Source organism: Phyllopteryx taeniolatus, chromosome 18, assembly GCF_024500385.1.
Source record: "Phyllopteryx taeniolatus isolate TA_2022b chromosome 18, UOR_Ptae_1.2, whole genome shotgun sequence".
Taxonomy (NCBI): Eukaryota; Metazoa; Chordata; class Actinopteri; order Syngnathiformes; family Syngnathidae; genus Phyllopteryx; species Phyllopteryx taeniolatus.
Window position 1 is genome coordinate 11,933,830 of NC_084519.1, and position 11,710 is coordinate 11,945,539.

Consider the following 11,710-nt stretch of genomic DNA (forward strand, 5'->3'; position numbering starts at 1 on the left):
TCCTCACTAGGGTCGCGGGCAGCCCTCCATCCATCTATCCATTTTCTGTACCCCTTATCCTCACTAGCGTCTCGGCTGAGCTGGAGCCTATCCTAGCGGACCTTTGAGCGAAAGGTGGTGCATACCCTGAACTAGTTGCCACCCAAGCGCAGAAAATGTCTAACAATCTTAAAAAAAAAACTTGAACCAACAATCTTTTTCCTTTATTATAGATTTTCTATTTGAAACAGTAATAAATACAGTCGATAGCTTTCTGGAAGTCTCTTTTACAATATTATTATAACGTGTGGCGTAAATTGTAACTGTATCCAATCTTCTGGTGCAATATGATGCTTCAACTTCCCGGGCCGCTTGACTTAATGCAGCCTCAGTAGCACGAAAGAAGAAAAGTGCTTAAGGCGATGGGAAAATAGGCGAAAGGTCAGGGAACGCCCACATATTAGGGTTTCCCCGCCCAGAGTACGTATCTGGATTGAAGGTTCGTAAATGACAGAATTAAGTCGATGGGAAAATCTGTGCATGGAGTGGAATGGATTGCGTCCAACCTAAGAGATTCCGCTGTAATTCCGTGATATTTCCCATTTAAGATTTGTATGATCTCATACATATGATTATTATACTATGCTACTAATTTATTACATTTATTTGTACCCTGAAGGAATACTGAATGTTCCCTTTGTTGTACAGTATATTAAATGTTGGATGCAATACAGCACATGAACCTGACTGCTGCAGTATGTTTTCAAAGTTGTGCTGAAATGGTCTGAATCTGCCTTATCTCATTTGCAGCTTGATTCACTGACCACTTGCCCGACAACCCCTCTGCTCCATCCTCCACTCCAGCAGCAGGCACTGACATTTGGATAATGAATGTGGCTCATTTTCACGTCTGCACAACTAATGGGAAACACAGGGAAAATGTAGTTGCGCTTTGATAAACCTGACTTCAATCAGATGCAAGGATTAAGAAGAGTCAAATTCCCTATGAATGTGTTTGTTTGCCAACCCAAATGTGTGTATTCATATTCATAAAGTACACAGTTCAATTAAAGAGCCAGGTGCTTTACTAGTAGTACTGTATTTGCAGTGTTGTAGAAGAAAGCATATGAGAAATCCATTGGAAAATAGCAGTAATGTTTCCTATGTAAACTCTTTGTGGCTACTGTGGGCAATAAAGATGCTGTATCATGTTTTTACCTTGCCATTAGTGAAAGAAGAGGTATCCTCCATTCCATCCCATCCATCCATTCCTCATTAAAGTTAAGAGTGTATATAAAGAGCGCTTACAGTATCTTATGTTTGTCATTTGTAACTTCCTAAATTATCTTTAGAGTAAATAACGGACCCAAGAAGAGGTTAATTCAATTAACACAATTTCTAACTGTGGTGCCCTAAGCATCTGGGGGCCTTAATTGATTTAGTCGGCATATATATATAATATATAAAAAATGGGCATTTTGGTTTAATGTTCCAACCTGATAAAGAGGTTGTTTTAGGATGGCACCATCAGTAAAGCAGGATTCTATTTATGTGAACATCAGTCATGGGTAATAATTCATTAGGCAGGCCCACTGTAATGAGCCTGTGCAGACAAAGCACCCAGTTCTTTCCCAAGGGAGCTGTGATCATAATGACAGCACTGAGTGTTGCCTGGTTTCATGCTGAACCAACTTATTAGAATAAACAGATAATGTTTTAAACAATCAGCACCCTCTCCTCTTTGTCTGTAGTATTCCATACACTTCTTTATTATTACTATTTTTATTTGGCCGAGTTCATGATTCAGGACATATTTTATAGACTGTAGATATACAGCCCTTTTATGTTCACCAAATTTTAATTATTATTATTTTCAAATTTTGAGGTAGAGTGTGCACTTTTCAATTGTTTTTCCTATTTGTTTTTGTACCACCAATTTTGTAAACTTTTGATATACAAAATCAATACATTTGTATGTTACTCAATGGTGGTGACGTCAGAATCAAACTCGCGACTCCGTTGGTCAGCATTTTAGCATAATGAAATCTAATTCGCTGCTGCTAAGAGGTGAAAGGCTATCTTATGTGGCCAACTGCGATAGCAGTTTAAAAAATGCTGATTGCTACTCCGCTAAAGCATCTACGTGGTTGCTTTTTCTCTAATTATTTAATACACTCAAGGAAACCCAGTACATTGTATGTTACTCAGCAATAGTGACGTCAGGTCAAACTCGCAACCTCCATTGGTCAAAATATTAGCACCAAGAAATGTGATTCGCTGCTGCTGAGAGGTGAAAGGTTAGCTTGTTGTTATGTAGCCATCTAGCTAGAAAAAAAAACACAGTTTATAGTGTTTGTTTGTTTTAACCACGTCTGCTTTCGCTACAGCCCAATCTAACAGTAGTACATGCAATTAAGTTGTATCCGGTTATTTTTGGTGATTAACAACATTAGTTAGAGTTTTTTTTTTCTCGCTTGGAAATGATGAAGTTAGGTTGCTAGCTCGCGAAGTGACCGGTGTCTTCCATCTCGCAGGCATATGTGTCAAAAACTGACCTTGTTGGCACTGTCAGCTGAAGGACAGTTTTAAGCTTCTATCCATAGCAATGGCATATACCAGACTCTTTCACTTATTCATGATCAGAGCTGCACGTTCGACCCAAACGCGAGCCGCTGGAGGTGCACGGTGCTTCCGAAAACATGTCAGCACTTCAGCTTGGCGAGCACAGAGCCGAATGTCCGCCTGGGTCGTCGACCAGTTTGGCACTAACGAAGTGTTCAGGTACTCTGAAGACAACCCCGTCCCTACGATCACCTCGTCCAGCCAAGTGATGATCCAAGTGCACGCTGCCAGTCTCAACCCTTTGGATGTGACCATGAGAGGTAATGAATGGAGCTGCTCACTCATAGCATGTCGACAGCAGTCTGACATCTGTTTGTAATCATCATTGTTACTTTCTTAATTCAAGGAGGGTATGGAGCTAAGATGCTGAAGCTACGAAGGGACCCATTTTCGATAATGGATGATGATAGTGGTTTTCCTCTGATCCTTGGTCGAGATGTGTCCGGCGTTGTGGTGGACTGTGGCTCTGACGTTGCACACTTTGTACCAGGAGATGAGGTACACAGTGGTTCCCACTAGGTGCTTGTGCAAATGTGCTTTACGTTTGGGTGCTTGAAGTGTGCATGAGTAATAAAACATACAGTGGAACCTCTTAGATTGAACAAAATCAGTTGCAGGACGCTGTTGGACTTTCATTTTGTTCCATCCATCCATTTTCTATCCTATACTACGGTCGCGGGGAGCTGGAGTCTACACTAGCTGACTTTGAGTGAAAGGCAGACTCTACCTTGGACTGGTCCCCAGTCAATCACAAGCTACAGGGAGAAGAGATAGCGAGGAGGATTGAAACATTGGATTGTGTTTAGGGTTGACAGTCCAGAGCAATGGTGAGTGTAGTAAGGAGGTGAAGAAACTGGTCAAAGTAGGTTGGAACGGGTGGAAAAAAGTGTCAGGTGTGTAATGTGATAGAAGAGTCTGGTAGAATGAAGGGGAAAGTTTATAAGACAGTGTTGAGGCTACCCATTATGTACGGATTAGAGACAGTGGCACTGAAAATACAACAGGAAGCAGAGCTGGAGGTGGTGGAATTGAAGATGTCGAGGTTCTCTTTAGGAATAACCAGGTTGGATAGGATTAGAAATGAGCTCATCAGATTGACAGCCAAGGTTAGATTTTTTTGGAGACAAAGACTCTGGTGGTTGGGGCATGTCCAGAGGAGAACTATAATGAGTATATTGGTAGAAGAATGATGAGGATGGAGCTACCAGGCAAAGGAGCTAGAGGAAGACCTAAGAGAAGGTTGATAGATGTAGTGAGGGCATTTAGTGTTAAAGAGGAGGATACAGAATATAGGCTTACATGGAAATGGATGATGTGCCGTGGCTGTGCGTTCCTGAGTTGCGTCCACTTCATATTGGAATGCATCAGAAAATCCAGATACATCGTGGTCATCGATCACCATGTATTTGTACTACTTCTACCTACCTTTTGGATGAAGAAAATTAAGGAGCAGTAGATTTTTTGGTTAAAAATATTGTATCAGGTTTTATGATAATATGCCACCCGTCTATAATATTGATTTTCTCAATAATGTCGTCATTTTGTACAAAGATTCTAACATTAGCATCCCCGTCCAGAGAACAATTCACTTATCAGGATTCCATGCACAGTGAATGTACAATACAATTATGTGCAAATGTTCTTTCTCTAATCTAGTTAGAGTACATCATTATAGAACTATCTCTATGGATGACTAATGAACTCTCAGGATCAACTGATAAATGACATTTTAAAAGAAAGTGATGTGAAATGTTATTTGATGTGTTCCAGGTTTGGGCTGCTGTACCCCCGTGGAAACAGGGCAGTCTGGCAGAGTTTGTCAATCTTACAGAGTTTGAGGTGAGTGCTTGGTTGCGGAATGTTTTCAAGTATTTGTGACAACTGGTTATGATTGTACTGATGTTGCAACGATATTTTCAAGGTGTCCCACAAGCCCAAATGTATAAGTCACACGGAGGCGGCGTCCATCCCGTACGTAGCCAGCACTGCGTTATCTGCGCTTGTCAACGCAGGTGGTCTTTGCAGAGACAGCTCCTCCAATAAAAGGCAAGCATCCACCCGATAGCGGACACAGCTCCGTCCCTTCATAACTCACAAAAAGAACACTCTAAGAATCAAACGGTGTAAATCCAGGACTGTTGCTTTTAATATTTTTTATAAAATATAACAACAACATACTCCTCTTTGAATGTAACGTGTTCTTTTTGCCAATTGAGACACAACCATACTAATTTAATGTGGTTTCTTTTCTTAGAATTTTGATTATTGGAGGATCAGGAGGTGTTGGGACATTTGCTATTCAGGTGAAACATCACAAGATCCAAGTTTGGCCTTCTGATGCGCCACTGTGTTTATCAGTGTTTTTTTCCCTCTGTGCTGCTAGTTGGTAAAGGCCTGGGGTGCCCATGTTACAGTCACTTGTTCTCAGAACGCAGAGGGCCTTGTCAGAGGGCTCGGAGCCGAAGAGGTTGTGGACTACACTGCGGAAGATGCGGCCGTCCAACTAGAAATGATGGAGAGGTGTGTGCCATTGGTGTGACTGGAAGAAAGGTTGAGAGCAAGATTTTATTTACAAGTAGCATTGCATTGTACTCGTCATCAGTTATTACAAATATGTAAACATGGAAATTAAGGTATTGCAGTAGAGTGAACCATTGCTAAATCGTGAATCACCGTTTTCGAATACATTTGCACGTTTTTCTGTAGAACATAACACTTAAACCATTTGCTGAAAAAAACACACCTATTTGTGCGTTTTTGTTCCGCCCTAAGCGTCTGTTCAAATGCCCTGCTCCTCCTCAGGCATCGTGCTAGTGAAGGAGTAGCTTGCGTCGGCCACCGGCTGATAGCTAGCCAGCTTGACAGCGAGCAGCAGTGTGATGGAAGATTCCAATAGCGGTCCGACAGGGAGGCGAGACTTCTCACGGGCTTGATGCCAGAGAGAGCAGGGTGGTAAAACTTCTCAAGATGATGCAGAGAAAGTTCCGGATTGCTATTGCAGTAGTTGAAGTTAAAAGCTGATTGGCTGGTAACGGCTGTTTGCTCAATGTAACATACAGTAAGTACCCAACTAAATATAGCCGTTTGCGATATACGGCATGTATTTAAAACAAAAAAAGATTTTTATGTATCACTGAGTCAAAAACGTAAAAAAACGGCTAATAGGAAATGAGTAATGAGTTATTTACATGTTGCGAAGCAGTGACGTTGACTCTAGCATCCTAGCACTATTTATTTTGAAATACCATCTGCAAGCATTTTATTTCTAAGGGTACGGTGTAAGTTGAGTTTGAAAATATGTGTTCATAGTTTGGGGTGTATTTGGGGTTTTAGCTACTGTGTAAAAAACATATGGGGGCATATACTTTTCTCATATACTTTTTTGCTATTCTTTGCAGTGGGTCGTGGTCCCTAACCCCCGCAAATAGTGATGGTTCACTGTACACTTGACCCTAAATGGAGTCATGTTATGCATGTTTTAAAGTTTTTGTCTAAATACCCCAAGGATTTATAATTATAGTACCCCATTTTTTAAGCCTCCTAAAACGTAGCCTGTTTTGAGGGGATGGTCGTGTCTCATGAAAATGAGTGAAATGAGCACTAATCCTGCCTGCTCTCCTGTGGAACCAATCCCCAGTATTGCTTTTGTTGCCATGATGACTGGGAGGAGGTTAAAAAAGGCAGGCAGGTTCTACTACAGAGTCCAGAGTGGGGTGGGGTGAAAGCAAGTGCCAATAAAAAAAAATGAAGCAAAAAACACTTAACAATTGATACATGGACTATTGTGCTTGCTTTTTTCACCATATTCTTGGGAACTTCCTATTTCTGTCCTTGGTCAACTGTTATATAAAGATTGGGCTCGCTCCCAGACAATGTTAAGAAACGGGCAGGTGTTGCACAGTCGGAAAAGAACAGATACTGCCATGGATTTGGACTTGTCGACTTGTATATGGTAAATAAAAAAACATCAACTATATTCTGCTGTGAAATCCATCTTTGGAAGATGAAAAAAAGCATTACTACATTTTACATTTCAGATCAAATTAGTCGATGTTTCAGACAGTGAATATAAAACCAGGGGTGTTTTCCTATTAAAGTGCCTGAATGTACGATGCTGACATACACCCGCGCACCTCTCTAGTAGTTTTTCTAGTTTCCATGGATACCAAGGCTTAAGGGCAGAGTGCCAAATTGGACAACTCTGGTTTAAGCTTTCAAGACAAAACAAATGAGCACAGCTGTGGTGTCTTCCTAATATAGCAAATTAACATAAACTTTTCATGCTCTTGCATTGCCAGATTTGACGTGATTTTGGACAACGTGGGTGGGGACACCGAAGAGTGGGCGGTGGGCTTATTAAAACCCTGGTCTGGGGCGAAGTACGTCACGCTGGTAACCCCTTTGCTCTTCCAAACGGATTCCCTCGGCCTACTGGATGGACTCGTTCACGCCGGATCTACCCTGAGCACCAAGGTCATACAGGTAGCATATTGAGATATGATTTGAATAAAAGATATATAAAAACACTAGCTGAGGACAATAAATCCCAATGAATCTATGCACATGGGTGTACTGTGGACAACCTGAGATGAAACTTGGTTGGTTGGAGGGTGACTAGGTAGAGCTAGTCCACTTCTGTTGTTCAGTACTGGTCAAGCAAAGTATGTGAGAATGAGACAGTAGTAACTGGGGGCATAAGCGTGGGTGTGGCGAGAGTGCTGAAGCAGCAGTATGCGGTGTTTGTGCAGATTGTAGCCAACTGCCCCTCCCTCCCCCCAGCAAATAGCAGTGATTGTGTATTTCTTGCCAAACCTCGCAGCCCCTTTTGTGCATGGCAGCAGCCAGCTGGTCAGTGGAGAGGGCCTCAGCCCCAGTGGTCACACCCTCAGAGCTTCTCTCATAACGGCAACATCACAGCTCAACTGAGTCCTCTACTGTTCAACCTCTTAGCAGCACTGAATCAAATAGACCAGGATTCTCAAACATAACTAGCATGCCTACCCCTAAATACCATAGGATTTTTATTTTTCATTTTTTAATGCTTATGCATTTTCTCAGTTTAGCTGGTTTGAGTGTTTACATCTTTATCCATCGTCGTAGGTTAGAAAGGCTGCACTTATTACATTACATACATGATTAATTCTAATTTTAATTCTATTGATAAAAAAACATGTCATTCAATTATAAAACAATCATGAATCATAATGTGTGCCTATTTAACAGTCATTCATCAAATGTATGAAATACTTCACAAGATTTCACGAACAAATGGCAACACATTATTTGCAACACAGTGACCTACTGGTAAGAACATCTGCCTCACAGGTTCGTGGTTCAAATCTCAGTTCGGGCTGTGTGGAGTTTGCATGTTCTCCTCGTGTTTGTGTGGCTGTAATCCGGCTTCCTCCCACGTTCCAAAAACAAGCATGTTGGATTGACACAGTCCTGGGTGTAACCCACCTCTCACCCAAAGTCATATGGAACATGTAGAAGATGGATGACATCTCTATAAGAAAAATTACCTGGGACCCACTTTGGTTCCTGACTGCCAGCTGCAGGGAAATGCACTCAGGAGCATGAACAGTGCTGATGAACAGTGTTGTGACATTTAAAAAAAAAAAAAAAAAAAAAAATAACTAAGAATATTCCAGAAGTATTCCTGAAGGAAGAAAGGCATTATCATTGTGAAGGCTAAACTGCCTTAGCGCTACAGTTGAGTTCACCATGTTGAATTGGCAGAGAGACATTAACAACCCTGAGAGAAGGCCAAGGTATTTTATTTTGTGTCATTGTTATGTTGTAACAATCAGTTTTTTTTATGAATGAGGCAACTCTATTACATTTTGCCTTGAGAAAAGGGATTGTATTAGACATGAATTTAGTAATGTTTTCTGTTTGGCAGTGCTTTTCTCAGTTGTTAGTTTGTTCATAAAGAGCAAAAAAAAAAGAATAAAAAAGAGGCAGTACATTCATTTACTCTTAAATCTTTGTTCGTATCCTTCCTGTCCATTTAATTAGTCTCTGCTATGTTGAACACAATGCTGTGTCATAATGCCTTGCCTTTTAATTATTGCCTTCACTTTGTTCCCTTCTCTAGAATATAATATCAAATGGGGTCTTCTACCGCTGGGGGTTCTATGTCCCAGATGGGCCTGGCCTGGATGAGGTCAGCAAGCTGGTGGATACCGGGAAGGTACTGTATTGACTCATTACTGATAACATAATTGGCAACATCAACCTTTGCCTGAGAGTCAAATTAAAATCAGGATTGAGGATCGTAATGAAGATTGAAGATAAACAAAGCAGGAATTCCATACATTCCCGATCCCCCTGCATCTTTGTTTAGGAGTGCGCATGACATTCCTGCTGTGCTAGTAGGTTGGTGTCTGCTGGAGTCAGACGCTGGGAGATGCTGAATGGATTTTTACAGAGTGCTGAACAACTATTCGTACGGGCGTATTGGACCTTTTGTCACAGGGGTTTACAGCAAGCAGCTGATTTAGACCAATGGCGGGAAGCTATGGACACCCACACACCCTCCCTTAGTCCAACTCTCAGTCACAAGTTTTTCCAGTGTGACACAGCCGCTCTCGCCATTCATTGTTAATAACGAGAGATGCTGACCAGAATAACAGGCTGGACATGCTCGGGATTGTCCAGCCTCATCACATTCTGTACCCCGCCCTCACATTTCCCGCATTGGAAGCTGGGGAATTCTGGCTATTTGTTCATGTAGACTAAATATAAAATGCAGTTCCTGCTCTCCCCAGTATTTAAATTTGAATCCGATAAACATAAACTATAACCCTGTACATAATGTTATACTACTACAAAACATTTTATAATATAATAACATCCATCTTCTTTTAATGTGATAAGATATAATAATTATTTTGACAACGTACTGTTTCCACAAATATTAGTCGCTCTAACAGACGCGTTTTCATGTATTTTAATAAGTACAGTGAGCGATGCACCTTATATAGACAACACCATTTCCCTTCAGGAAAACAATATCCTGTGGTCGGTGGCTGTAATACATTTGACTAACAGATCCCTGTAGATGGCGGCGTTGCATGGATTTGAGATCAGCAGAGCTTTTGAGCAGAAGTTAAAGATTAGGCGGTGAGTTTGTGACACTGATTATGGTGGAGAGAAATGCCAACATGTTGGCAGTCGGCACCTGACACTCGAACAGAGTATGTTTAAGTATGGTATAAACAGTATGTGTCAGGATAGGTAGTCGAAGGAGTGTGTCATGATTATGAGAAAAGATGATCCGGAGTGAATGATGAACACCATGTAAAAAAGCCACTGACATTCAACTTGAGCCATGCGGTGGTCAGTGACGCTCACAGTGCATTTCATAGTCGTATGTCTGTAAATACATATTTTCTCAGTCTTGTTTTACAGTTTGAGGTGTCACAAAAGCAAAAGATATTAGCATCAAAGTTGCTGTTCTGCTTGACATGTTTCTACCGTTGATTACTAAAGAACGGAAAAATCTAGAAACAAAGTTTCAACTCTTTCCTTTGGTAGGTTTGGTGCTCACGTTGTCACAGAACAATATTCTGTGTGTCTTTAAAGATCAGACAAATGCTCTAAAACAGCTGGGAAGATTATTAACTCCTTTGAAAACGTTTAGCAGTGAATAACTGAGTGGAGAAAAAATATACCAAAAATAAACATTTTATCATAATTATGTGGTCATAGCATTCAATATTAGAATAGAATTATGCAATATTAAGAATAAAAGTGCATCTGTACAAGCTCCCCAATTTCCCTAAAACGGCGGGCAATACAGTATGTACATACATGTCGATTACCCGAGATAAGTGATTGAAAAGCTTGAATTGATCCTCAAAGCGCTTGAAAGGTGTTATGAACTTTGAAATGTCTTTGACAGATGAATTTAGTCATTATTCTTATTTGATTAAGCCATTTACTTTTTACTGTTTTCTCCATCATGTTTTGTGTGGACAGATCTTGCCAGTGGTGGAGGCCCAGTTTTCATTCAGCCAGGTGCCTCAGGCTTTTCAGAAATTGGAGCTCGGCCACGCCAGAGGCAAGACGGTCATCAGCGTGACTGAGGAGCAAGAAATGGATCAGAACGCGGCACAGGAAACGGCAATGCAGAACTAACAGAAGTGCCAAGAGAATGAATCTGTGCTGATTCTTCTCCTTACAAGGTAACTCTGAAGACTCGCACCCATTGAGACGGGATAAAAAGTGGGACAAATCCTGTTGTTCATATTGAACCCGACAACCCTTTTTGAAAATTTTATCACAAGGCTTTCCTACCACCGTGATATTACTCTGGTAACCAATAGTTGACCTGTGTACCTTTCAGGTTTTTCATTACAAACAGACTTAAGTAAATATCTTGTCTGCTATTTATACTGTAACACAAAAACATGCTCTATTAAGTTGTTTTTGACCACATCCGCAAATAGACGCTGCCAGATCTGTCTGAGACAAGCATTTATTCTAATATCACAGTTTTTTTTTTGTTTTTTTTTACCTATTTTCCTGTAAATTTAGCGCCACCACTTTTTCTGCAAGATAATGAAAATTTAGCTCACGGACAGACCAGCTGTGATGCAACAATATTATTATTATTAAATTAATTAAATCTCATTTAATTATATAACCCCTTAAAAGAATTCAGATGCAAGATATTATATCAATATAATACAATATCTTATAACCCAATTCTCTACTACTGGATTACACGAGGACTCAGCGTAAAAAGGGCCATAATGGTGTGAATAATAATAAAAGAAAAATGTGGATCTATTTTCCAGGATCTCTGTAAAAGTGGCTTAAGCCTCCAATCTGCAACTCTTGACAGTCTACACTGCGCAGAATCTGTCGGGCGCATATTTCTGTATGTCATGATCCTTTCACAAGCATAATACTTGACAGCAACATACCTCAATAGTCACACAATTGTTGAGGCAACTCCAATTCTTACTTTAGGGAACTATAACTATATGTGCGGTGGGCTCTAAATTATTGTTCATTAAGTGCATGCTTATCATTGTCCTGTAAAAGGTTTGTTGTGTCATGTGGGCGTGAACAATTAAAGATGATGCAAGGTGAGCTAAGG

At 40.6% G+C, this 11,710-nt stretch overlaps 1 protein-coding gene across 1 annotated transcript; it reads left to right on the forward strand.

Annotated features, from left to right (window-relative positions):
• The first annotated feature begins 2,102 nt into the window (after positions 1–2,102).
• LOC133467888 (reticulon-4-interacting protein 1 homolog, mitochondrial-like) lies at positions 2,103–11,703 on the forward strand. Its single transcript, XM_061753026.1, has 9 exons — positions 2,103–2,861; positions 2,948–3,099; positions 4,372–4,440; positions 4,523–4,647; positions 4,856–4,904; positions 4,985–5,121; positions 6,900–7,083; positions 8,699–8,794; positions 10,585–11,703. Exons 1-9 carry the CDS (start codon positions 2,585–2,587, stop codon positions 10,741–10,743), a joined length of 1,248 nt encoding a protein of 415 aa, XP_061609010.1. The 5' UTR covers positions 2,103–2,584; the 3' UTR covers positions 10,744–11,703.
• Positions 11,704–11,710: the final 7 nt, after the last annotated feature.

What these genes read in the sequence shown, in the direction of transcription:
- LOC133467888 (XM_061753026.1), top strand. Translation starts at nt 2,585, where the DNA reads ATGGCATATACCAGACTCTTTCACTTATTCATGATCAGAGCTGCACGT. An exon ending in TTTGGATGTGACCATGAGAG is followed by an intron (nt 2,862 to 2,947) that starts GTAATGAATGGA and finishes TCTTAATTCAAG; the next exon opens with GAGGGTATGGAGCTAAGATG. An exon ending in CAACTAGAAATGATGGAGAG is followed by an intron (nt 5,122 to 6,899) that starts GTGTGTGCCATT and finishes TTGCATTGCCAG; the next exon opens with ATTTGACGTGATTTTGGACA.